A 26,530-nucleotide genomic window follows, 5' to 3' on the forward strand; every position below is an offset into this window, starting at 1 on the left:
TCCTTTCTCATCTTCTCATCGCGAGATCGGTCATTTTAAATTTCAAAAAAAATCAAATTCACGCTCTCGAATATACTCACACACTTAAAGAAAGTGACCATTTAAACTCGTGCACATAGCACAGAATAGAACCGCACGCTGTGGACATTCGCACCGACATGTCGCTCGTGGACCGGCTGCGTAGTTCCAATGTGTACCACCCGTGGACATGCGCTAGTTTACGGAGCGGAAAAGTGATTACACATTCTCTTAAGCCTATGTCACACTACGGATTTGGATTGAAATTGGATTGCAATTTGGTCAATCAGAGCGAAGATCAGTAAACTTAAGCCTATGTCACACTACGGATTAGGATTGAGATTGGATTGTAATTTGGCCAATCAGAGCGAAGATCAGTAAACTTAGAATTGATTTTCTTTCTTCTGATTGGTCAAGTTTCAATCCAATCTCAATCCCAATCCGTAGTGTGACATAGGCTTTAGGATTGATTTTCTTTCTTCTGATTGGTCAAATTTCAACCCAATCTCAATCCCAATCCGTAGTGTGACATAGGCTTTATGGACCTGGTCGCTCTCAGGCTTCTCTCTGTATATATATATATATATATATATATAAATTTATATGTGTATATATAATATATATATATATCACACGAGTCTAACCTTTACAATTGTAATATAAACACGCCAAAAACGTGCCCTCTTTGATAATATAATTTACGAATTGTCGCATGCATGAATTGTATTGATTTTTAAAAGAGGGTTTGGCTCATATATATAAGTTCTACGATTTGTGTTCGGAATCATGTCAGTAAGTAGAAAAAGTTGTATATTTTGTTATTTTTTAGTAGTTTCTGTCTTGCCCTTTTTTTCCATTCTTTAATCTCTCACAATCACAGTTTTGAGTACAATGATTTTTTTTTTTTTATTTGTTTTTGTGTTTTTGTAGCAACCGAATGCTGAACATAAAGAGAAGAAAAGAAAAGAGAGTATTCTTGATCTTTCTAAATACCTCGAAAAGAATATAAGGGTAAAATTTGCCGGAGGTAGAGAAGCCGAAGGTATACTCAAAGGATATGATCCTTTACTTAATCTGGTGCTTGATAACACAAAGGAATATCTTAGAGGTAATTGATACAATAACAATTAATTGTGTTCTATAGTATTAGCATATATTTAGAAATAACCTATACCATTTTTATATATGTTTTGTATTTTATAGATCCAGATGATCCATACAAATTAAATCAAGACACTCGCATGTTAGGCTTGGTTGTATGTAGAGGAACATCTGTTGTGCTTATTTGCCCTGTCGATGGCATGGAATCCATTCAGAATCCTTTTATTCAACAAGATGGATAAGTAGGATGGACATTATCTTAATACAATGTATTAAGTTTAGAAATGATATAAATATAATTCTTTCCATTTTTCTAATAAAAGATAATTTATTTTTCATTTTACAATTAAAAAGAGCTATATATATTTATATAGAACAGAAAGATATTTTACTAAAAGTGTGTTTATTTCTATATTTATAATAAATAATATGCACTTGTGTCACATATAGTGCAATTAAATTCTTAGTAACATAAACAATATGAAGATGACAGATGAAATGAATGCAAAATTTGAAACTAAAATAAAAAACCAATAAGTACCTAATGTAAGACTATACATATGTGTATGAATATATTTATATATATTTGAATTTCCAATTCAACACTATTCTGGATTAAGTTTTCTTTCTACTTTTGATGAGATGATAAAGTGCTTGTGGTTTTATTAATTAGGTTTATTCAGTCCCGAATTCATTTCTTACCCACGGATATTGTTTCGGACATTCAAAACATGTATGTAAATACCTGAACGACTTGAGAACTCGATTAGGTAATTTACAACTGTTTGGTGAAGTACAGGCAATTTCAAACGTTTCAAAATGTTTATTCGTGCATTGCCAAGGTGTGAACTTTTCGATTTCATTGAGAGATGTTGGTTTGCGCATCCACTCCACAATCTGATGGCTCGTAACAAAGAATACATCGTCCAGTTGAAGTAGATCATCGACAAATCTCTAATTACACAAACATAGTGCTGATTATTAGTATGAAGAGATATATTTGAAATTTTTAAATAGTCATCATTTGAATCTTATCGAGATCCGAACCCTAATTTTAATACTTACATTAAAGGCATAAAAATATACTGGATTTTGGAACCATGATGCGTGAAAGTGTAAGCCAAAAGGTGCCCGATTCGTGAGATAATGCCTCTTGAAGTTTAGCATGAGCAACTTGTAAATTTCTTCGCCAGATAAATTATCAGGACATGAATCCACAGTGTTGCAAACATATTCCTAAACAAAATTGCACATAAAACATTACTATCGGAGAATATTCTAATCTTTTCTCTTTTTTAGATATGAAATTTAAAGATATATATATCTTTTATCTATATTATATATATATATTATATATATATATATATATATATATATATATATATATATATAAAATGTTTATCTAAAAACAAAACACACACATATGCTATAACATATAATTGTTACGAGTACGTACGGACCTTAAAGATTTTCAAAATCTCGTTTTTTTCGTCATTCTTCGTATTTTTTAAATAAAACCTATTTCCAATTTAATTACTTACGTTCGCTAAAAGTGGATTTATAGGTAGTTCCCAGATATTTGGAAAAGAGCGAGTGGGACAAAGTTGTTGAATGCACGAATGTGGCGGTTTGTAATCAAGCGTGTAGGGCCACAAAGGTGGATCGGAGAATGGCGCGACTATTGAAGAATCGTAAACGAAACCAAATTCCGACATCATCAGAAACTGGCGATTCCATCCAATCTGCAGAAAGGGGGCTCTTATACCTACGACATACATTATCGGCAATATAAGAAACACGCGACAAGCGGACATAACACGCGATAGTATATATTTGTTTTCTTTTCTCAGGTAAAATTTATTGTATGAATTTAAATTGCTACTTTCATACAACGGGAATCTTCTCTTTCCGCGATCTTGACACTAAATAAAAGAAAATAAGATTTCTACCTTTGATATCGCCAATACGAACCGCTGCATATTTCTTAATGATGTTTGCCACTCCGACCATTTCGTCGAACCAATCTTCGATTGTTGCGTTTTTCGCCCACCATTCTTCTGGTCCACGATGCCTGCGTGTGTTAATTTCTCAATTTGTTTCGCATTGAATCAAAATAGATGATGTTTTGTTGTTGGTTTCTCTTCAATATCATCACATGCAAAATACGAGATGTACTTACGTAACGGAATGCGCGGCTATTTCATGGCCCGTGTTCCACAAATATTGCACGTCTCTGTAATTTGTATACTGATGACTGATATAAAAAGTACCTTTTATCGGACAACCATTCGGATTTTTTCTGTCATTCGTGAAAATTTCTATAATGTAAAATCGTGTTCAAAAAACATTTGTTCAAATTTTCAGAATTTTGAATACAAAATCGTTACTTATAATAGAACTTACTTGAATAAAAATCGAAATTGTCGGCGTTTACGGCGTCATCAAATGTGATCGTTATCATTTGTGGCACTGTGTGTGCAGTGAGATTTTCCGGAATTTCAGTCCCATCCTTGGAACACCAGCAACTTGGTAATCGGCACTTCTGCGCGTCGCAAACCGGCGCGGCATTTGTATCGTGTCGCATGTCTACAGTATAAAATTGACAGTTGTTATTTTATTTTTATGCTACATATTGTTTTTTTTTTTTTTTTCTTACCACACCATCCTTCGTCGGAACCGTCGGGACAATCGACACTCCCGTCGCAGAAGTACAAAGCCGGGAGACACGTGCCATCCCCGCAAGCCAAACTTTCCTCATCGCAGTTACCATCTCTGAGCAACGGTTTAGCTGGTTGAGCGTCTACGAGAAACTTTTAAGATTTCACATCACCATTCAGCACATAGTTGGGAAGGCCAGGATTATTTGTTATACGAACGGATTGTTAACATTTGGTATATCTCTCTAGAATATACAACATGGCACTGCCATAAAAAAAAAAAAACTCGCATTACGCAAACTCGTCGGAACGTTATCGTGATTTCTAATTGCTGCTGTTGGGCCGGGTGACATATATTTCTCTATTGCGCGTTTTTCCTTTTCGCGCTCGAGTTGCGTAAATGCAATTTCATTTATATTATACATATATGTACCTGAAGTTACGTCACAATTATCGACGTTTGTCTTAAAGTCGCATATCTGTTTAAAGACGTCGAAAAGAAGCCCTTGCGAACATTTAAATTCGTACACTTCATTATCTGAAACACAAATTTAGTAGACATTTTACGACGTAAATATATATAAAAAATGTGATGAAAATTGTAATATTTATTTTCTTTATATATCTTATGTCATCGTATTATACCTAAACAGAGGAAGTATTTGCTACATTCCACCGACGACCAGACGCTGTGCGGTGGAGTCTTGGGATTTCGATAAAACTTGTTCTTGTCTATACAAGGAACTTCTTCGGAGTTGCCTTTTTCCGTCGCAGTATTTGCTGAAGATAATACAACGTATATAGGAATACAACTATCTGTGAGTTATATCAATTTGTTTCGCTTTTCTTTCGTTCGAAAATAAAATAAATTTCTTTTCTAACTCAGATAAGCGCGAACTTTATTAAACACGACTTATTCAACATCTGATATCTGATGCTCTTTTGCGGTGTGTTATTTCAAATCGTTAAAAATCCGTTTTCAAGAATTCATCGTTTAATTGCATTATTAAAAGTATTCAATATGCTTTGTAATAATAAATGCATGTATTTTTGTGCACAGTGAACAATAGAATAATAGAAAGAACCGATTTTATGAAGCAAATATTGTCAGAGATTGAAAAGATATCAATATCTTGTGGCTGCGAGATTATCGTTACGCGTGCTAAACTTTCACGTTCCGGTTAGCTGTTCAGAAACGGATATCGCGGCGACGTATATACGCGTTTGAAGAGAAATCTCCGGTGATTAGCGCCATCGTTTTCTCCCGAATGCAGAAACGGAAGTGAAACCTTCGGATCATCGATTTTAATCAATTTTCACATTCAATTTACTGCTTATTCCATTTGGTATATTATATTCGACAAAAAACAAACCATCAAGTTTAGGGCGATTTTGAAGAGCTTGTTTTTTTTTTTTACAAGTAGTATATAATAGCGAGAATAATTTTCTTCTTTATACATAATTTTTCTCCTTTATACATTACTTGATAAATGAAAATTTGACGTGAAATAAAATAAAATTAAAAAAAAAACGCACTTTTTAAAGCAAAATTTTTGAATTGCGCACTCACCGTGGAAAACGGCGGGCAACACGATCAGCACGAAACAAAATTTCGATCTCATATCGATCTTTCCACGCGCGCGGAGATTCAGACGCGACAGAGTTTCACGCGCGACAGCTAGCGTTTTCAAACTAACGAACGGCCGACGAAAGCATGCCTTATATGACGAGTACTCGTTTCACCTGTAATCGCTCGGATCTCTTTCAGGCTATTTTCACTCGTCTCTGTACGTACCGATTACAATACCGGTATGCATTTTCGAGCGAATTACCGGGAGAATTATTTTTAAATGCGCGGGAAAAAGGGTTTCCGATGCAGCGGCATTTTGAGCCTCACCCAGGCAATTTGTCGCAGTGAGTTGTGTGGGCGTGTTTTTGTACTGTCTGCTTTTGACATGTTTCGTGACGATTCATCGTGTCTACCGACTGCGTACAAAAATACATTTATGCGGACCAAGAGAACAAATCGGGACCATCCCGAGAAAAAGAAGCTTTCAACATGACCTCCATTTAAATTGTAGAATAATCCCATAAAGAAAATATCGATGAAATATCTACGTAAGAGAGAGAAAGAGAGAGAGAGAACACATATAATGCAATATCTTCCCAAAAATGGTTAATGTTAAACTATGTGTAATAGAGTACACATATGTGTACATACATAGAAAAACTCGCAATTAAATTAATTATATAAATAAAAAGATATATCTATATACATTTTAATGAATTTTATATTATAGAGAGAAAAATTTGACATTGAAAAAAAAAAAAATATATATATATATATATATACAAATATTTCATCCAAATGCACTTGATTGCGCTCAAGTAAATATACAAGGAAAGTTCTCGGTCGAGTCCGATTTCAGCTTTAGTTAATTTCGGATCGCTCTGAATCTCCCGCTTAAATATGTGCGCTCACTTTGGAATTCAGATGTCTCCGCGACTACCTTATTCAGATGTCTATCTAGAACCGTGAAAATAGAGCGGATAAAAAATTTCACCGTTGTTACAATTTGTGAGATGTAACGCATGTACGGGGAGATATGAGATACTGCTGTTTAGATACCGCGGATGTAACGTCAGAATTTTCGTCACTTGCCTTGTGATTAACGTGAAACCGATCCCATTTTCAGTGCCAAAGCGTTCTGTTCATACGATATTGTACAATAGCAATATTCGTCTTGATTTTGTCATCAGTATAAAATAGAAAACCTATTTCGAGTAATTTTGAAATAAAATATAAATTACAAGGAGAAAAAACAATTTGTTGTTTAAAATAAAAATGCAAATTATATCGACAACCGAAGTATCCGCATCGTCATCGCTCTCTCTATTAGTCGCCATTGCCACTGAAACACAAAAAAAAAAAAAAAAACAGTTTCTTTTCTATTACCACCGCGACTTGGTATCTTTCGCGCTCAGAGGGGATTATCTAAGTTTAGACCGAAGTTTAGAGGTAGGATTTTGGCGGAGTTCAGTGCGAAACCACTGTTCTCCTCGAGCACTTTCTCCGTGTCGGAGCACCGTGTCTCCTGGTTTGCGTCTCAATTAACAAAAACCAACGAAAAAAAAGAAAAGAAAGAGTTATCGTCGATCAAGAGGAACGCAGTGGTTCGAAACGACATTTGGGTTTATTTATCGGTTCGACGCTTATAAGAATTTTTTTACGTGTCGGAAAGAGACGCAAAGAGGGTATTATAATCACGAGAGAGATGGCGTACAGCTGGGATGATCGCGTTAATTTCATAGTGAAGTTCCTGTACGGTTAGTAGAAACGTGAAAGAAATATTCGCAAAGGTCCGAGTTTGATTCGGGGCTCGGTGGAAAACAATAAAATTATGAAAAACAATGGTTGTACACGAAGAGAGGCATGTACAAAGCTGCGTCTGCTAAAAATCGCGATACTCAGAAATTGGTATAACTTTTTGTTTATAAGACAACGATAAAGATATGACATCTCTATTTCTCTTCTCTCTCTTTTTATCTCAAGAAGAGAGAGAGAAGCGAGTTTTCTTTTTTTATCTTCTACCACATTTAGCAATCACTTTGTACGACACTTGTAAAAGTATATACACACATCCTGTATATCGTTTTGTTGAAAGTTAAAACTACTCTAACAATATTTGCTTCTAAAAACTAATAATTCTAAAAACTAATAAGAAAGAAGAGATATAAAGTAACAATATTGTTTAACATTTCAAGTACAACTTGAAGAGATTTAAAAAACCTAACACCGGTTTGAAACTTTTGAAATAATACGTCATATTTGTTTGCACTTGTTTTAATTGCGAATTATTTGAACAATGTCAAATTAATCTTATATAGGAACTATCTAGAACAATTATTTAGTGTAAAGAGTTTTTTCTCTCTCTCTCACACCTTATATACATTATAATTATATATTATAATTATATATATTATAAAATTATATATATTATATATTATAATTATATTTTTTACACTTTTCTTTCTCCTCTCTCTCTCTCTCTTTCTTTTTTTTCTATTGCTTCAATACTTTTTGTAAAAAATTTCGATTTAAAAAAATTGAACAAAAATTCGCAATTAAAAGAAATCACAATAGTGAAGCACACACTGTAACTGCAGATATAGATAACAATGGACAGTTAGACAAACATGATTTTGAATGCATGGCATTGAGAATGACGCTAATCGAAGGCAAAGGTGATTTTAATTACAATCGATATCAAGAAAATCTTCACATTATGCATTCTTTGTGGGAGGAAATAGCTGACTTGGCAGATTTTGACAAGGTATGTCGCAAGATATATTATCTTTCCTACAGCAACCGCATACATTCGAAAATTAGCTCGTGCTTCTGTTCTAGGACGGTTTGGTAACAATAGAAGAATTCAAAAGAGCTGTACAAAATAGTTGCGTCGGTCGTTCCTTCAACGATTTTCCCCAGGCAATGAAAAAGTTCATCGATAGTCACTTCAAGATAATCGATATAAATGGTATTGTGTAATTTTCTAAATTTTCACAAACTTGCAAATTTACAACATAATTTGTTGAGAGAGAGAGAGAGAGATTAATACATGAATATATTTTATATTTTAATATTGTGAAATTCAGATCGATGACCAAAACTGACAACTCAAGTTTAAATAGAAAAAAAAAAAGAAAAATGATTTTTTATAGTTTTTTTTTTTATTATCTGTTTTAGAGGATGGCGTAATTGGTGCCGAAGAATTTCGATACGACTGTATTTCGAGGATCGCTGTGGATAACATAGACATTCTCGATAAAGCTTATCAAAATCTTTTAAATGTAAGTGGAAAAATTAAAAAAATATCAAAATTACTTTCGGTTTACATAGGTATATATACATATACATATACTCGCAAACATAATAATTATTTAATCACTTTGTCTGATGAAGAATAAAATTTTCTCATAAGAATTGTTATGCCGATAGGATGACGATAGAAAGCGAGGTGGACTGACTTTGTCACGTTATCAAGAATTATACGCTCAATTTCTCGGTAATCCCGACGAAAACTGTCCAGCAATCTACCTGTTCGGGCCGATAGGACAGAAATCATAACTTGAACATCTGTTATATATATCGAAATAACAAAACAATCCCTCACATTCTTATATATAAAAGACGCACACACAAGGTGTTCTATTTAGCTTATCTATATCTTAATTCTTGTTTCAAATTATTGTAATTATAACTAATTATGCTCTAATTATTGTATTATAACTTGAATAATTATATTAGCAATAAGTTTAGCAATAAGACTTTTAAAAACAAAGTTCTCATATTTAAAATGCCAAATAATTGTGCAAGATGTTACGAGTAATTATCTCTCATCAAATTTCATTGACTTCACAAATGTGTTGAATAATTAAAATAGAAAAAAAAAAAAAATAATAATATTAACAAATGAAAGAGTTATCGAGAAAAATTCACAAATGTATGTAAAAATATAAACCTATGGGATTGAGATTCCTTACAAAAGAAATAAAGCAAGATAATATGACTATAAAATAAATGGCTATATGACTATAATATAATTGTATGGTACAAACACAGAATAAAATGTAATTCATATTTATTTATATTTATGTGATAACACACAGTACGTTGTACATGTTATTTTGTGACAGTTTCGTTTTTTTTTTTTTTTCTATTTTTTTTTATTATTTCTTTTCTTACTCATCATTACAAGTAAATCAATTTGACGTCTACACTTCTCTTTTCTGCTTCGTATAATATACTTGACATTTATATCGAAGCTTCTATAGTGATATGCCATGTACAATTTGTCACGTAGTGCAATATTAAATCGAAGAACATTAGATGACATTCTTCGAAATGTACCAGCATAATATACACAAATTTTATTTAATAAACGTCACGCTCTGCGGAAGATATCCCTACATACATGAAACACACACATACATACACATACGACATCTGCGTCAACGTACTGCACTTTTACGACGTATTTTTTTACGAATATCGTTTAACGTATAGTTACCTCTTTCTTCTTTATCTTTTATGCATTCAAATGTACACAAAGACACATTTTAGTAACAATATGAGACATACTAATTTAACTAGTAAGTTTTTTTTTTTTCTGATTTAGTCTTACAGTAATTCTCGACAATTGTATAAAAGTTATGATCCATATAAAACTTTCTGTGGGGACTTTCTGTTCAAATTTGTGATGGTATGTTTAAGTCGTAGCTTATAGTGCAAAACCATATTAACGTTAGTAATTCACTTAACATAGTAGTAGTTTTTATTAGGTATTTTATCCAAGTAAGAGACCACACACACTGTTACAAAAAGTTTCTATGTATATACGTATTGTGTGCAAAAGTATCGCACCTTTTCACAAACAACTTAAGAAACTTTAAATTAATTGAAAAATTAAAAAAATAAAAGAATCTATTATGTTTCCTTTCAACATCTGATTACTAAGAATCAAAAACTCGCAAAATTATTTTTAGTATTTACATACACACGTATAAGAACAAATAAAACACATTTATAATAATAATAAAAAAAAAAAAAAAAAAAATGGCCCAACACATCATCAAGTTTAGGTTCATCCTTACAGCAGTCGACATAGAAAATTTCAAGCTAACACGTTGAAACTTGTAGATACAAAATGTCAAGATGTTCCCAAACATAACATTTCCTAACGATCTACAACACGTCAGCAAGAAAAATCAACGAAAAAATAAACTACGCTTTTGCATTTGGTTTTATATTTAAACTCACAATTTGAGACCTATAAGAATAGGACTAAACGCATATAGTGATGTGTAGTCCGTAATACTGAAAAGCATTTTATATCTATATTCCATGACAAAAATTACAATTCAAATTAAAGCTACATAATAAAATTCAGAAAGTTTTTTAGGTCATAGATCACCTATATGACCGCACCGCATAACCTAAAGATTAAAGTGAGATTTGAAAACTTGTATCCTGACATAGATATCACTTTATTTGCTATTACTACATGTGTTTAAATAATGTCTTAAAGCGAAAGACGTCTTTAACATCGTTGAAATAGTGTTTAAATTGTTTAATGTGTGTTTCTTAAAAGCAAATATCAAATAATTATTATATTATAGTCTCAATAACCATGTCGATTTTATCGACGAGTATTTTTTTGTCTTCACATTTGTATTTATGGACGGCGTATACGTATAAGAATTACACATTCACACGAGAGTCAATTACATTTACATTATAACTGAGATCCCAGAGTAACATGTGTTTTCCACATATTATATCTTAAAACATTAAAAAATAATAAAATTAGTTTTTGCTAATCATTTGCACGTTAGAATTTAGGATAAATAATTTGCATAATGGCCATCACAGAGTAAGAGAAATAATTAGATATCAATATCAGAAAACAAAACTCACCTCACAATTGAGAAATGCATTTGCATGAAAAAAAACACAGAAATGCATATTTTATATCTATCTTCGTTTCTTTTTGCTAAATTTATTTAAACGATAAATATATGCAAATAGTGAGAAACAATTTCGTCGTTCTAGAGTTTCTACCTAAAACTCAATCGTACGATCGGTCATTTGCAATCGCGGGAAACTTTAATTTTACACAAATACAATCTATGGCAACTTACTAATATTAAATTTAAAAAAAAAAAAAATTGAAAAAAAGTAAAAAATAAAGGCAACCTTACCCAAAAAAGAATAAATATGCTACAAATGACCTTATAATTATAAACAAAATTTGTCACTAAAAATGCCAAATATGAGCGTCAGATGGACATGTTCACCATTAATATTATCGGAATTTTGTTTCGCAGAAATGATTTGAACTTCCTGTAAGTTTCGCGCAATAAAGAAAAAACTATTACGTTTACTTAACAGATCCATGTTTCAGTCTAAGTACAAAAATTGCATCCGATTAAATCGGCGTCTCAATTGATTTGTATTAGAACGCTATGTGGTGATCAGTCGCATTGACAAAATTCATACTGGCGTAGGAAGTGGTCGGACGTTGATAATTGTTGTCTTGGAGTAGAGGAGAATTCGGTTGTTCGTGTTCGTGATGTTTAGTTTCACTTCTGCTCGCGAGTTCGCAGGCCCTTTTACGTCCTCGGCCCGACATCACGCCTAAAAGTACACAAGAAACGAAGAAATGTACATTGAGCACTCAATATTTTGACAATAGTATAAAATATTGACTAGTAAATAAAACAAATATACACAAAAAAGTAGACTTAGGTAATCTTAAGCCATAACAAGTATCAAACCAAAATTATTTCGTTAAGTGTTATTTTACAATTGTTTTTCAAGCGAGACTGTGTTATTCATTGGTTTCTCATGTTAACAGTTTTAGTTAAAAATGTTATGAAAAATGAAATATATGTATTACCAATACAGTATACTCGTGCTACAAGATGAAAAATATATGATGTGTGAAGCAAATGTTTACTTATTTTAGTATATTATGTAAGAAAAAAGAACTGATGTAACTTCTGATGTTATAATGACTGCAGCGAGTCGCAAAAGATAGTATTGATGTTATATTTTTGTTGTAGCGTTTTTCTATTCTGTTTTCAAAACATCATGAAAGTGATGTTTTATCAGAAAAAAACATCACTATTATATCAAGCTTTAGAGTTCCGCGACAGAATTCCTACAAAATTTGATCAAAAAGATCGAGTAATAACAACTCATAATATTACATTCTATTACATAAAGTGTAAAGAGTGTACGTAACAAATATAAATAAACAAAAAACTTACAAAAATCTGCAAAATAAATATATAGAAAAATACATAGAGAAATTATTGCTTGCGCAATAATTTTTCAATTTATATTCTTACAAAAGATAGATGTTGAAAGAGAATAGAGAATTTCAAGCGATATATTAAAAATTATACTGTTTTGAAAGTGCATTAAATATTCTACAGCATCTTTTGAAGAGGCTCAGTTTATCTACACTGTGTTTAGATATGTACAGTAAAAACATAGCGATTCTTTTTTTTTTTTTTTTTTTTTTTGAGGAAAAAAGGTGTCTAGGAGATTTCACCACGTGTCACAAATGCAGACGTATCTCTTTTGAAATTTAGATGCTCTGCATACCTATCTCTCGCATTCGAGCACTTTGAACGTAGGTGTGGTTGTAGAAGGTGTGGAAGGAGAATTGTGTTTGCTTACACGATGATTCAGGGAGGTTTCTTGCACGTTGTCCAGGTTTCCGCGCATCGCTTTCTTGTGATTGGCCAACTTCTCTCTGTTCATGGGTGAGCCTAAAATCGCCAGTCCACGTTACACAAAATTGCGTTTTCAAATAATTTGAGTCTTCTCGGCAAACACACACTAAATGCAATGTGTGTTAGTAAAAGTTGTCCGTGAAAATAAACATATCTTATAAAATATTCACAATTGTTCTTCAGTATTGATGGTCAAACAGTAATTTAGCGTAACACTGGTGTTCTCCATAACAAAATTATTTAACTCTTCTCTTATCAAAATAATAAACAATAAAGAGCTCGTGATGAATAGTGTAGTGACTGTTTTCAAATCTATATACATATGTACATTTACTTAATATTTAATAGTAAAATCTATTTTGCATTAATTCGTCTGACATAAAAGATATATGGAAAACACAATTTTAAATATAACAACGTGTCAAACTATAGTTGAAAATCGCACACAAAAATCGTTCAGATTATATTTTTGTTCTATCAGAGTTGTTTCTTTGTCGTGACGAAAATATAAAGATATAAATTTTAATGTTGAGACGTTTCTGTTATCTCGCTGTAGTCAAATTTAGCTATTATACATCAGAAGTAAAACAAGCGTGTCCTTTTTTGTATTATTCATGAAATACGTTAAAGTGTTAAAATTTATTCGTTAGGAACAGTGTTATAGCAAATACTGTATTAGTGAATAGTGATATATGCAAACGAAAAAAACCAATATCAAAAGTCATGTAAAAAAAAACACGTTTTTTCTTTGTTATTTCTTACTTTTTCATCGAATATTTTCCGGCATGATTACATATCTAAAGGTGTGACAGTTATTATCTGGCATATAACAACTGTCACATAGTGTTAAGTATTACTTGCAATATTTTTTGTTTTCTCACCTATATAACTTAGCAATACTGGTAAAAAGATGAGACCATGCGCTGCTCCAAATAATACAATACCCAGATACATTCTGAAGTAAAACACCTGCAAATGAATTTTGGCTTGAGCAATGTTGAGCAGCGGAATAACGTGTATTTTTTTTCGAATTGAATTAGAATCAACATTTTGATATATTATCGTTAGAACGGAAAAGAACTAACCTGGAAAATCTGACTCTTCGCGAAACCTAAAACTATAATTCCGCCAAACTTGGTGAGCGTAATACCGCTGAATACTGAACTACCCATGTTTGTCAATGCATCTGCAACTCTTTCAACTCGAGTTGCTTGAACCGACACTGAGAATGAATGCACTAGATGGCTGCAAAACTCGACGGCTATGCCCACTGCCTGTAGTATAAAAGTTTAAATGAATTATCGTAGTGACGAGCCAATTTAAATTATGTGAACTGTGATCTGCTGTTTTCGTGACAATTAACTTACCATAACCAGGTTCACTAGAGACACCGCATTCAGAGTTATATGCCACCAATACATCAGTCCACCAATATTAACAACAATCATCGTGATAGTTATCAAAACAACCAACGATGAGAAAATGTCCAAGCCCATCAGTAAGAAGGTAACCACAAATATAGCGAGCAATGAGATTCCTATGCTTTGCAAAGTGTCAGGCCACATAGTTAGATACTGCTCGTAAAACACATAGAAAACACTATACGGGAAAACTTCTACCGTGGTGTTTTCACCACGACTTCGGAGATTGTTATTTATCATGTCTGTAATGTTTGCCGATACAACTCGAGCTGCTCTCATCGATTCGTAATAATCAGCCGAGCTCTTGAGAATTGTGTGATACGCCATGAAATACGAAGCGCCGACCGTCGACATCTTCGTTTCGGGATTGGTAATGTAATTCACTCCGTGACCGTAAGCTGCGTGACCTCCTTTGGCGCAAGTCTCATCGGGATTGTCTTGTAGGAAGAATGATACATATTTATTGAAGTCGCTCGGCACTGGTCTGTTATAATCGTTTAAAGTGATGTTGCAAAGAGAGCAATGCGAACGATCTGCAATCCAAAAGGCAAATATAACATTGAATTGCAACAATGCAATATATAATATATGCAATCATCGGACTGTTTCATATAAACATGATAGAAATATACACAGAGAAACACGTACCGTTATGTGGACAAAATGAGCTATTTGTACGGAAATATTTACAACAACCGTGCAGTCCCGACCAATCAATGTAATCGTCTATCCAAGATGAAGCAGGTTTAGCTATGTATGTTCTACAAAAAAAAAAAAAAAATGAGAACATTTCTATAAAATTAGAATATAAAAAAACTTAAGTTTTGTTTTTCTGTCCTTGTTGTAATATACCTGTTTGGTTGTTTCGATGCTGTAAATATTTGTGTTGATACTGAATCGCTGTTACAGTATTGTCCGCCGCATACTAAATTTTGTACTTTGGTATCGGAATAATTTAGGCCGTTTTTAACAACAAAATACATTGGCGGTCCGATCGATAAGTAAGTATTTAAGAACTGAAAAGACGTAAGAATGTGTTTTGTTATCAATTTATTCAGTTTTTTAATGAATTCATTATCTTCTATTATCTATATAAGTTCATTCAGTCATGATTATTAAATATACCTGGAAATATTTGAGCACAAAGCTATCTTCAGGCATAGAGAGTTCCTGATCTAGGCCGATTTCGATGTGTGGTATTACGGCAATGCTGCTACAAAGCCAGCCGAAAAATACAATCATTACGATTGCACGAACCCATTTTTGCAACAATAATGGAACGTACGCAACTTTGAAAATTTTGTACAGCATTCCATCTACTACCTCTTCTCCATCATCTCGTTTGGATCGAATAAAGCAACACACATCTAACCTATTGTTCTACAAAATTATGAAAATATAAATATAAGATACACAATATATATATTACAATCACAAACATATGAAAAATAAGTTAAATTTCTATAGTATTTTGTTGACCAAACTTTCTTGGTCGACTGAAAGTAAAATTTTTAAACATAAAGTAGTTCTATGTAACACATACCGCATGTCGAATTGTGTCAAGCGCTAAGAGACTGACAAAACATGTAATTTGCAGTAGGAAATCTACTAACAATGCCATTCCAGCATACAGAGCGAACGCCCTCACAGCAGGCATATCAGAAAGACTACCTATAAATTAATAAAGGAAGACTAATTACAACGCAAATAATTTGTATTTGCACAGTTTAGCACAACTTCTTTCTTTCTTTCAATTTAACGAATATAACGAAACAAATATAAAGCAAAATTAAAAATATACACATATGGATTGAAGATACAATATTTTTTTGTGATAAAAATTTCTACGTTTTGAACTCTTTTGATACGTACCGAGGAAGAAGCAACAACTTTCTGACACACTCGTGAGTAACATACTAGGGCCGACCTGACCCAATGCGCGACCTATATGTTGCGGAATCGACTCGTTCGGGCGTCTGGCCTCCCTCTGATGAGTTTGCACCAGGATAAAAATATTGTCCACTCCGACCGCCAGTACCAAAAATGGTATGACTTCAATAATAATCAGCGTAGCTGGTATACCGATGAAACCGAACAATCCGACTGAGCAAACCACAGATGCCAATACTATAATTACGCCACCAAGTCCAAGCGTGATTTTAGAATCGTACTGAAATCAACATTAATCGTATTTAATTAAACTAAAATATTTTCATAGCTGCAAATGAATATATTTAATATTTTAAATAAATTCTCTAAATTCTTTGAAAATTGCAAAGATTTGTAAATTCTCACCAGAAGACGAGAACATGATCTGATCTGGCCGAGGGACACCGCAATGTATCCGAACATAATGACATACGATACCAAAATAGTCACAATGTCCGATTGGGATTCACGGTTCAGTTCGTCCTCGATAGAACGCTCGGACGTGAATGCTATGTCCATAAATGCCGGTTTTTCCGTTGCCGTCCAATTTTTCATAAACTTGATAAAGCTGAAATCAGACGTTGTATAAAATCGAATTTTTAATCGTATAAAACTGTTTTTTTATCAGCATAAATTTACCTTTCTTCCCACTCCATCGCGGAAACTAACTTAGCCTTGTTGTGATAATTGTTTACAAGAAAAGTAAGTATTATCGCGGTTGCCTTCTCATACGATGGATTGTGAAGGTCCTGTCCCGGAGACAAAAATCCGCCTACCGCAATTGCCGGTTCAATAGGGCCGCCGTAAAGCGCGAGACACTGAGGATTGTATGCATTTCTGAGAAAATAAACATAAAAAAAAATTATAAATACATAGATAAAACAAAAGCAATAAAATATTGTTTAAGCAATAATCTCACAGTCAATTAATAGTGTTCGTCATTATACAGGGTGTCTCATAACGAACGAATCAGCCGAAGTGTGTAGGTAGATCGGGTCAATCCGAACAGAAAAGTTATTTACCATTTTGCAAAATGTGCAATAGTTATTAAGATATGAATTAATAAATGTGAGCCAATGAGCGCGCGGGGGGCAATGATCGGACTCTATAGGCGTGCACGATTATCGGCTGTAAAGAAAAATGGCTTCTTTCATGCAATGTCATAGCAATGAGAGGCGGAGAAACAAACTAGCGCGGCGCGACTCAACTTCTTGCGATCGGGCGATATTAGGCGGTACGCCGCGAACAGCGGCGAGCGAGGGGTACCCCTAGAGTCCGATCATTGCCCCCCGCGCGCTCATTGGCTCACATTTATTAATTCATATTTTAATAACTATTGCACATTTTGCAAAATGGTAAATAACTTTTCTGTTCGGATTGACCCGATCTACCTACACACTTCGGCTGATTCGTTCGTTATGAGACACCCTGTATAAACACATAGTCATTTTTTAATTTTTTGTTACTTACTGCGAGCATACTCGGAAATGATCTAAATAGTTGACCGTATAATTTCCTTCGTCTTCCGATTCTTCAAATTTACTTAAGCTGTCTTGCCAATAGCCCCATACACTTTGAATAGTGCATTTCGAGACTGTAGTCGGACCAGTAAACGGTCCGGTTAAAGGAGCAAAACATATGTCCGCCAATGTGTAGTTATTTGGAGTAATGATGTTTTTGATTCCTTCTTGCAATTTATAAACCGTTTTTAAAAACGTGTCGTTGAATACAGGACCAAATACGATCGGTCCGTTGGTAGTGTTGTGCACAATCTACAATTGGTGTTTAAGTAATTATTTTATATTATGTATATAGATATAAGAATCTTATATTTTATTTATATTCGCATAATTCTCTTTTCATACTGTTACGTAGTATATTTTGTAGAAAAAAAAAAAGTATTGTTTTCTTCGTGTGTAAAAGAGCATGTACTTCAGTAATAACATACATTGGGCAAACCAACGGACGTGATGATAATTTGTTCGTTTCGATAAAAAGGTTCAAAATGTTTATCGAAATATTCTCTTTCGACACGCGATCGGGAATTCGGAGATGCCCACAATTCCACAGGATCCGTAGTAATTTTCACGTATTTTATACCATGTGCCAAGGCAACAATCAATAGGAAGCCAAGGAAAAGTATCAACCAAGGTCGGGAAGCACAGACTACAAAATAAAATACAAGTTATCGCAGGCAGGTGTGCACACGCGTAATCGGATAAATATATGTATATGTAAAAAAAAATACAATATATAAATTTGCGTGTAATAATATACAAAATACGAAATATTTTACTAACATGTTCCCCACTTGCAGAAGAACTCCTGCAAAACTTTATCTGTGCCTGCTCCAAGTTTCTCAATGAAAGTAGATTGTTCTTGGTCAAAATCGGTTGGTAAATCTTCGTTGGATATAATACCTAGAAATATTTACAACATTAAATATGCACACAAATAAAATTTTAGTAAAGATATATGTATTCTTTTTTTACAAGCGTCTTTACATTGTTTTTAAATAATCTTTAGTAAACGCGTGCTAATAATAAAACATAATAGATTGCACAGTTTTCAAAAATAGTAAAACAAAATGTTATTAGTAAAAATGATTTGCTAAAAAAAAGAAAAAAAACATCAAAAACTAATACTTAATAAAAAAAAGTCTTCCATATGTGACTATAATGTAAATATATATATATATATATATATATAATACTGAAAAGATATTATATTTACATGTGCCGTACGATAATTGACAAAAAAAATGACAAAATTACTTACATAAATATACGTAAAGTATGATTACTTACTTCCATAATTTTTATTTTTTTCTTAAATAAATTAAAAATTATGGAAGTAACAATTTTCATTAATATTAGAAGTTTTGTTTTTCAAAATTTGCTAATAAAAACAAAATATTACTTAAAAGTACAATGTCACAAATACTAAAAGAACTTTCTTGAATTTCATATTAGTATAAAGAACTCTTTGTTTACTTAGCTATTAAACGTCACACATTTTACTTACATTCTAATTAATTATTGAAGCAATGTTTGTTGCACATAAATTGCGTGCATATATCCTTACAAACATGCAAAATATTCAGTATTAGAGAAAGTTTAACATAAACAAAGAAAAAGTAAAATGCTTGCAAGACACAAATTTTGTAAAAGCGTACAAGTAATCATAATAAATATTTCTATTATATATAATTGTTATTTTATATCATCACGTGGTGTAATTAAAAAAAATCTGTATATAATTTTCATCTAAAATAAATATACATTTGCAGCATAAGATATTTCGTCAAAGTACAATTACATCGAGTTCATGCTTTCAATGTTCTGTTAGCCGTGAAATGACCTATGAGTTCTCTGAACTTTGTTCAAGCGTTCAAGCATTTAAGCAAATTTTTATCTCTTTAAAAGATAAAAAGTGATTGCATACGTTTGTATATTTTGTAGACTGTGTAATTAGATATCATAATTCAACATTTTTCTATAAATAAAACATTTGAATAGTTAATTTGAAGACTTTGTCTAATGCGCAACCTTTTTGCGACATCCTGGTGGAACAGATCTGCAAGACTAGAAACAAAAGCGTACGACAAACAAAAAAGCGATAAAGCAACAAGAAAGTACGACAAGGGAACACCAATACGATGACATCAAAAATTTTAGAATCAAGAAAACGTACTGGACCGCTTAGACTGAAGTGGGCTGTCTTCCTGGTCAGCGGCGAGGGCAATACGAGCACCGTCTCCTGGGTGGTGTAATCCGGCAGCTAGCCGTCTACCCACCTGTCTTCCTACTTCCTCCCCTCGTGCAACTATACATACGCACATACCATACATACACTTGTATGATCCACTGATTCACGTTTCGTTGATATAATAAGTTTTAATACAGAAGAAAACCCGTATATGTGCATCCAGTAGTTAACACAAAATACAAATATTCCATACATAAAACATATCCGATAAACAACTTAGAATACACTCGTTAGACTTTAAACAATACTAAATTATTCTATTAGAAATATTAATTTATACCTATAACCTAAATAAAAATAATATAAATAATTAGAAAAAATATAAAACATGTTAATATTAATACCTGTGTCTGAAAAAACAAGTATTATGTAATAAACTATAGATCAAAATAAATTATATATCAAATGATTTGATGAGCTAAAGTGGAAGATATTCATTGTAAGAATAACTGCTTTCAATTATATAAGTCTGAATATGCTGCAATTTTTATGTAGCTACAATTACTTTATCTGTATTAACTTATACTATATGTACAACTGCATATTTGCGTAATTATACATGTATAAGTACTTAAAAATTTTCTAATTTTCCACAAATGATTTTTGTGAAAATATTTGTTTTTTGTAATATAACAAAAGATTAGCAAATTAATGTATTACACATGCTTTCTTGAGGTTCAGATAAAATAAAATCAAGCAAAAGATAAGTAGCATTAACAAAATATATCCAAAAATCAATATGAAAAAAATATTAATCACACACTCAAAGTGTTCACCTTGTACTCTTTTCCCACTCTTATTTCACATATTTAGCAGACATAATTAATTAATAATGGATTATATCTACAATTAGTCACTAACATGTTCAATAAATCATCAAGATATATACCGTACGCAAAAAATATAGCTAACAATAGCCTCACTTGAGAAAAAGATGTTTCATCCAGTTCCATTTTTTGTGCTTGAAAAAGGTTTAGTGACAATTGTGTGTGCATGTGTAAAAACTAAAAATATACAGCAGAGCCACAACACGGGAAAAACTCGTTTTATGTTATTGTATGAAATTTATGTAGCTCACACAAAATATTTAAAAAAACTGCACTTATTGTTTTTAAAAACTGCATCACATCAGTTATACAGGTTGCTACTGTAATTTTTAAATATACAAGCCTAAGTTTCTTACCTATGCGCTTTCGGTGACTGAAACACACCACTAAAAATAGGAACAGGCAGGTGCCACATACGAAAATAATTGTCATTATAACTTCGTAACCATCGTAGCCAAATACTAAAAATGGTTGTGGCAGTGGAGGCGCCGGTGGTGGTACTGGACAACTCTGTTCGCAGTCGACACAGCTGCAAGCTGGAGTGTTTTTCTGGAAAAAAAATTTATATATCATTTTTAATTCTATTCTTACGCGGCACATTTACATTTAGCTTGTTTTACAATTTTTTAATTTAATTGTATATTTTTTTCAATTTTATTCAGTTATACCATGTTAATACAAATGCCAAAGTTTAAATTTTGCAAGTCATCGTTAAATAGAAAGTTGTGTGAAAACTCTGTGACACAAAAAACATGCTAACAGGTTTTTGCAAAGGTAAGATGTGTTAACGAAATAAGCACACTAAGCCTTGTCAAGCTGTTAATAAGTCTAATAGTCTTAGGTAGAGCAAGTTAAATACATGTATTGTTTAGAACAAACTAATCTTTTTCAACATAAAGAAATACTAACGTTTAGCGCCTTACTGCACGGCGTAATTGGCGGATCCAATGGTATGAACGATCCAACAGGTTCATCGGTGTTCACATACGTGATTTGGAAAGGTACATAAACATTGTTCTCCGCATCGCCCATAAAGTAGAACCACTTCAAAGGAGTGCATCTACTCGCTCCCCATTCCCCGCACATTAAGTCCAACGCTAATTGTCCCGTGCTTGGCACCGATACCTTATTGCACGAATTGAACGTTCCCTCGAGATATTTATTTGTTATATAAATGTCTATCGCATTAATATACTTTACATCTGCAAAAAAGAAGTTCATTAAGAAATTCAATGTACAAGCAAAGATTATGATGATGAAGCAAAACAACAAACGATAATTACCATTTTCTGTATTAATTATTTCTGTAACGTTGATAAATCTACTTTGATCAACAGCGCATGTAAAATCGCAAAAATGTTTCACTAAATTATCTAAACAGCTAGGACATCGTTTTAAAAAGTTTGATGCGAGCTTGACATTATTATTTAACGTAGCAAGCTGTTTCGCATCGCAGCAAGTATTAATTCCTTTGCCATTGTCCACCAAGAGATGCGGACAGTGTGTAGCCAGCAGCTTCTGACCTTCGGAATCTAATGGTTTCGCTGGCCCATCGTAAGGACAGTATTTCGTGTGCATAAATGTATCCGTAAAGCATTGCCCGTACCATACGCAATGAGCGCTTTCCTCACTGACAACCTGTTTGGCAAGTAGACAGTAACGTGTATATATATATATTGAATAATAATAATTATTATCATTTTATATGCTAATAATAAATTATTAACATTATACATATTTGGCATAATTAAACAAGACTTGTGTACAAGGCACGTGAACATATGCGCATAGTGAGCATCAAGTATTGCACAAGGCGTATCTTAAGTGTATATCAAAGCTTAATATGAGATTTATTTGAGCCAATGAGTTGAATTAAGGATTTAATTCACCTAATTTAAACGTCAGTGGTAAATATAAGAATTTCTACACGAAGAGAGAGATGATATGGTTTCATGTTTCATATAAGATATATGTTCGTGGAATGTAAAAAACCATAATAACTAGTAAAAATAAATATTTATAGATGTAAACTACTGTATATTGAACGGGAAACTATCTTTAACGGGAAACGGGAAACTAATTTGCGCATAAATTACATTAGATTAGACACCGTGTATATCAGCAGGTAAAAAGAGTAAAGAGAGAGTGCGAGCTTTCGCTTGACGAACGAGACGAAACAAGAGAGTCGTCTTCGGAATGTTTTGACACATTAGATTAGAGTTGAGAAATATATTATATTTTATTATACTAGATATTACACATTGAAGCGTTTGATTAACGCTTTTGCGCAAGTTCTTTTGACATTTTTGCGATTTCTTTTGAAATTATCACAAAGAAGCTCACATAAAGCCATATTTGCTCAGTATTATCGCTCCAATTTAAATATTCTTATATAGACATTGTGTGATTTCAACCAATGTTCCAATTGTTGGAAAGAGTCGCGTATTGTTACGTAGAAAACCAGAAAGTGTTATCAAAATTCTAACAAATAGTTTTTATATTTGCATTAAAAATATTTAAATATGAAAAATATTCAGTTTAACAGAAAAAAAATTGAAGAATTAAAAAGTTGGAATTAAAAAATTTGAAATTTTACGAAGAGAGAAACACATATCGTGATTTATAGCCCGTGAGAGATAAATACGTATCTGTAATTAAAAACATATCTGTAGTTAAAAAAATAATATACACTTTTTTTTAACGCAATAATGTATGATATATATTTCTTTTAATGAGAACCAAAGTTCAAGTTAATTGTTAGTTAAGTGTTGTTTAAATTAGTTTATTTGTAAAAACCAATATGTTTGCATTATTGATCAAAGCAGTGCTCGGCCAAGTTTGGTAATTGAGAATGTGCCATTTCCGAGCGTCCCTTCTCGGAACAGCCGTTTACTCCTTGATGATCACTGGACTAAAAGGCTCGTAACAGTAGAAGAACTTTGTCTCTCTGTCCACGTTCTTGAACAGGAAAGTGACTACTTCGACGACTTTAGATTTTTTTTTCTTTTTTCATTACGTCTGTGTCTAATAACTTTTACTTTGATCATTTTCTCGGAACGTGATGAACACGTGCAAACAAAAACAAGAAAGAATGTTGAGATAACATATTTTCATATTTATTACATTGTTTTTTATGCATCTTTCATGAATCTTTTTGTATTTTAAATGTTTGCGTTCGAACAAGGAAACATGAGGAACTTAACATGTTGCGAAAAATGTTAAAAATAAAACGAAGTTGCTGACATCGAGAACTATGTTTTGTTAATCAGCTCTGCTTGTGAGTCATCCATTTTAAGTGACGTCGTATAAGTCACGCAGTGAATATTATACTTCGAATTGTGTGTTGATTGGCAATCAAACACCATCTCTGAATGCATATAGATGTCAAAGGCCGATAATCACAGTGGAATCTTATATTTAAGATCATCTTTGTAGATACTTTCTTTATAGTGTAGATACTTTATAGTCAATAAAACGGCTCGTACAGCATTTTATTATTATAAAATCGTACAGATTTCATTATTACTGATCTATATACTGCAAATCTACTGACAAAGATATTCAGACAAACTTAATCTTTCGAAATTCATTTTCCTGCATTTTAAACACATTGTCATGATATAGAAAAAAAAATTTGTTTTTTAATTTAAAAGATAATTTAAAAAGCTAATTTACATAAATCTTGTGCAAAAACTTGATTTCTCGTATTTCTTAAATGTCAACAAAGTAAGAGATCGGTTGCGTGTAGTTTTTAAAAATCTTGTCTAAAGTTTCGGAGAGACTTTATAAAGAGATCTTGCTCGCGCTTTAGAAATTGCTCGTTTTGAGAACAGCGTTAGATAATACGATTTGCATAATCATCACGAAAGGAGAGAAAAAAAAACTAATGTTTAAACGCTTCGTCCGACATTTAAACACATTGCATTGTTTGATTGATGTGGACAAAGTGCGGTTAAAGGAATGAAATTATTGAACGGTGTGGCGGTGTGTGTATGTGTATCACGTTACAAGATGCATTCTTTGTTCGACAGTAAGTGGCCAATAACGTCACACCGCTCATTGTGTAAATTCTCTCCTTTCTTATGTTATCTTTCTTTTCATTCATCTTTGAAGTATGTATGAGTTAACGCGATCTGGAAAAAGAGATAACGAAAGACAACGAAATTGTGCCAAGGTTTTTCAGAATGTTTTTTTAAATTATATCACAATATCGATGGAATTCACAGGATGTGTAATAAAGATGACGTGATTTCGCCTTGAAATCGACATGTGACCGAGATATGTACACGGAAAATTGATATAGAACATTGAAGTAAGTCCGCTGATAAGACATTTCGGAACGTGACGCAAACGTATTCGCAGATACATCGAGTTTCTCCGTCTTTCTACGGAGAAACGAGAGAAGAATAGAATAAAACGTACGAATTTCAAAATCTCCCGTGCGAATTAGAGAGACGGAAAACAACAATAAAACTTTCTCAGCGATCAGCCGAGATGACGTCACGCAAACGTGTGCGCGCGCGCTGTGCAAAGCCTGCCGCCGCTATAGGGTGTGGACGTGTGATTAATATATAGATAAAAGTTGGGTATAGGCACAATTTTACGTGTTGACTTACGACAATGCTCGCGCGCGCGCGCACGCGAGAATGCGATATATAAACCAATCGCAGAAAGAAACAGGAGATGACGTGATACGCGAACGGTCGCGATTTTTATGCGCGACATGGACGGCCCCGTCCGTTGCGTTCTATATAGACAGCACGCAGAAGGAAAACTTACCAAATTTGCAAGCAAGGTCAGAAGCAACAGAGGCCAGAGAACGCTGTTGCAAGTCATGATTGTCATTGCTCGACGACGGACGTCTATTACACTAGTCCTGTGCATCGCACAGCGTTTCGCTCTTATTATGTATGCACACACACACACACCTGGAATTTTGTTTTGCCTACCCCCAGATTATATACTTTAACAAATACTACGCACTTAACCTCCTCGCTCCCCGTTTTTGTTTTCACACTCTCGGTGCGCAATGTATCACGAAATGATCATCGCCGAGTGCGTGCAGATCATCCTCGAACGCGACGTTCGTAAACCCCTCGAAAAAAAAAAAAACTTCACGATGTTTCACGAGCGCGATTCTTCGTCAACTCCGCACGACGACGACCAACAACGACTACGACTACCTATCGGCGGCGGCTGCGCCTTTAACTTAACCGAAACGGGCTCCTGCACACATGTGTGACGCGTAAATGCGTAACCAGGTGATACGCGACAAGCCAATCGTTCCGTTGCTTTTCCACGAGAGCGAACCGCCGATTGTTTCTTGTCGCGCGCCGACACGTTTAGTGTGCGAGAACCATAAAACAAACTCTACTCGGACGGAGGTCGCGCTCTATCGGTTTCTTACGCGGCGAGGGAACGACGAGGTAAAGGAAGATGGGAGGAGAGTCCAGCAAATTCTTGTTGATTTAAATCGCAAATGTGACCCGGGAGAGAAAACTGCGTA

General features: G+C 33.3%; 4 protein-coding genes across 10 annotated transcripts; 2 read left to right on the forward strand and 2 right to left on the reverse strand.

Annotated features, from left to right (window-relative positions):
- Nucleotides 1-652: 652 nt before the first annotated feature.
- LOC109855759 (U6 snRNA-associated Sm-like protein LSm7) lies at nt 653-1,476 on the forward strand. The gene is made up of 3 exons (XM_020430328.1): nt 653-810; nt 949-1,126; nt 1,222-1,476. The coding sequence occupies exons 1-3, from the start codon at nt 805-807 to the stop codon at nt 1,359-1,361; spliced, it is 324 nt and encodes a 107-aa protein (XP_020285917.1). The 5' UTR covers nt 653-804; the 3' UTR covers nt 1,362-1,476.
- Nucleotide 1,477: 1 nt separating this feature from the next.
- On the reverse strand, nt 1,478-5,458 carry LOC109855757. The gene is made up of 10 exons (XM_020430323.1): nt 5,347-5,458; nt 4,422-4,556; nt 4,210-4,314; nt 3,776-3,919; nt 3,523-3,705; nt 3,299-3,437; nt 3,069-3,190; nt 2,661-2,884; nt 2,185-2,355; nt 1,478-2,073 (listed from the first exon to the last, which is right to left on the reverse strand). Exons 1-10 carry the CDS (start codon nt 5,396-5,398, stop codon nt 1,795-1,797), a joined length of 1,554 nt encoding a protein of 517 aa, XP_020285912.1. The 5' UTR covers nt 5,399-5,458; the 3' UTR covers nt 1,478-1,794.
- Nucleotides 4,533-9,349, forward strand: LOC109855758 (sarcoplasmic calcium-binding protein 1). 4 transcript variants are annotated; one of them, XM_020430327.1, is made up of 5 exons: nt 4,533-4,594; nt 7,944-8,110; nt 8,185-8,314; nt 8,524-8,627; nt 8,776-9,349. In XM_020430327.1, exons 2-5 carry the CDS (start codon nt 7,988-7,990, stop codon nt 8,902-8,904), a joined length of 486 nt encoding a protein of 161 aa, XP_020285916.1. In that variant the 5' UTR covers nt 4,533-4,594; nt 7,944-7,987; the 3' UTR covers nt 8,905-9,349. The 4 variants fall into 4 exon arrangements, with proteins under 4 accessions (XP_020285916.1, XP_020285914.1, XP_020285913.1 ...); XM_020430325.1 differs by lacking the exon at nt 4,533-4,594 and adding an exon at nt 6,793-7,103; XM_020430324.1 differs by lacking the exon at nt 4,533-4,594 and adding an exon at nt 7,110-7,254 and having other exon boundaries at nt 7,921-8,110.
- A 2,165-nt stretch (nt 9,350-11,514) lies between these two features.
- On the reverse strand, nt 11,515-26,223 carry LOC109855741 (Niemann-Pick C1 protein). Of its 4 annotated transcripts, none has more exons than XM_020430294.1 (20): nt 25,804-26,222; nt 22,308-22,662; nt 21,934-22,226; nt 21,381-21,573; nt 20,123-20,254; nt 18,730-18,849; nt 18,378-18,595; nt 17,900-18,201; nt 17,069-17,266; nt 16,796-16,997; nt 16,373-16,670; nt 16,044-16,171; nt 15,626-15,880; nt 15,353-15,516; nt 15,149-15,261; nt 14,447-15,033; nt 14,165-14,353; nt 13,961-14,048; nt 13,024-13,115; nt 11,884-11,973 (listed from the first exon to the last, which is right to left on the reverse strand). In XM_020430294.1, exons 1-20 carry the CDS (start codon nt 25,906-25,908, stop codon nt 11,968-11,970), a joined length of 4,038 nt encoding a protein of 1,345 aa, XP_020285883.1. In that variant the 5' UTR covers nt 25,909-26,222; the 3' UTR covers nt 11,884-11,967. The 4 variants fall into 4 exon arrangements, with proteins under 4 accessions (XP_020285881.1, XP_020285884.1, XP_020285883.1 ...); XM_020430293.1 differs by having other exon boundaries at nt 11,887-11,973; nt 12,949-13,115; nt 25,804-26,223; XM_020430292.1 differs by lacking the exon at nt 13,024-13,115 and having other exon boundaries at nt 11,515-11,973.
- Nucleotides 26,224-26,530: the final 307 nt, after the last annotated feature.

This window comes from Pseudomyrmex gracilis, unplaced genomic scaffold, assembly GCF_002006095.1.
Source record: "Pseudomyrmex gracilis isolate BER0280 unplaced genomic scaffold, ASM200609v1 scaffold_98, whole genome shotgun sequence".
Classification (NCBI taxonomy): domain Eukaryota; kingdom Metazoa; phylum Arthropoda; class Insecta; order Hymenoptera; family Formicidae; genus Pseudomyrmex; species Pseudomyrmex gracilis.

Coding starts and splice junctions, on each gene's coding strand:
- LOC109855758 (XM_020430324.1), top strand. CDS start 7,178: ATGAAAAACAATGGTTGTACACGAAGAGAGGCATGTACAAAGCTGCGT. Junction 8,111..8,184: donor ACTTGGCAGATTTTGACAAG/GTATGTCGCAAG, acceptor CTTCTGTTCTAG/GACGGTTTGGTAACAATAGA. Junction 8,315..8,523: donor CAAGATAATCGATATAAATG/GTATTGTGTAAT, acceptor TATCTGTTTTAG/AGGATGGCGTAATTGGTGCC.
- LOC109855741 (XM_020430292.1), bottom strand. CDS start 25,908: ATGCACAGGACTAGTGTAATAGACGTCCGTCGTCGAGCAATGACAATC. Junction 18,850..20,122: donor ACTTCAGTCTAAGCGGTCCA/GTACGTTTTCTT, acceptor AAATATTTCTAG/GTATTATATCCAACGAAGAT. Junction 16,172..16,372: donor AAGTTGTTGCTTCTTCCTCG/GTACGTATCAAA, acceptor ATTAATTTATAG/GTAGTCTTTCTGATATGCCT.
- LOC109855757 (XM_020430323.1), bottom strand. CDS start 5,398: ATGAGATCGAAATTTTGTTTCGTGCTGATCGTGTTGCCCGCCGTTTTC. Junction 2,356..2,660: donor TAAATCCACTTTTAGCGAAC/GTAAGTAATTAA, acceptor AATTTTGTTTAG/GAATATGTTTGCAACACTGT. Junction 2,074..2,184: donor TATATTTTTATGCCTTTAAT/GTAAGTATTAAA, acceptor TTGTGTAATTAG/AGATTTGTCGATGATCTACT.
- LOC109855759 (XM_020430328.1), top strand. Junction 1,127..1,221: donor CACAAAGGAATATCTTAGAG/GTAATTGATACA, acceptor TGTATTTTATAG/ATCCAGATGATCCATACAAA.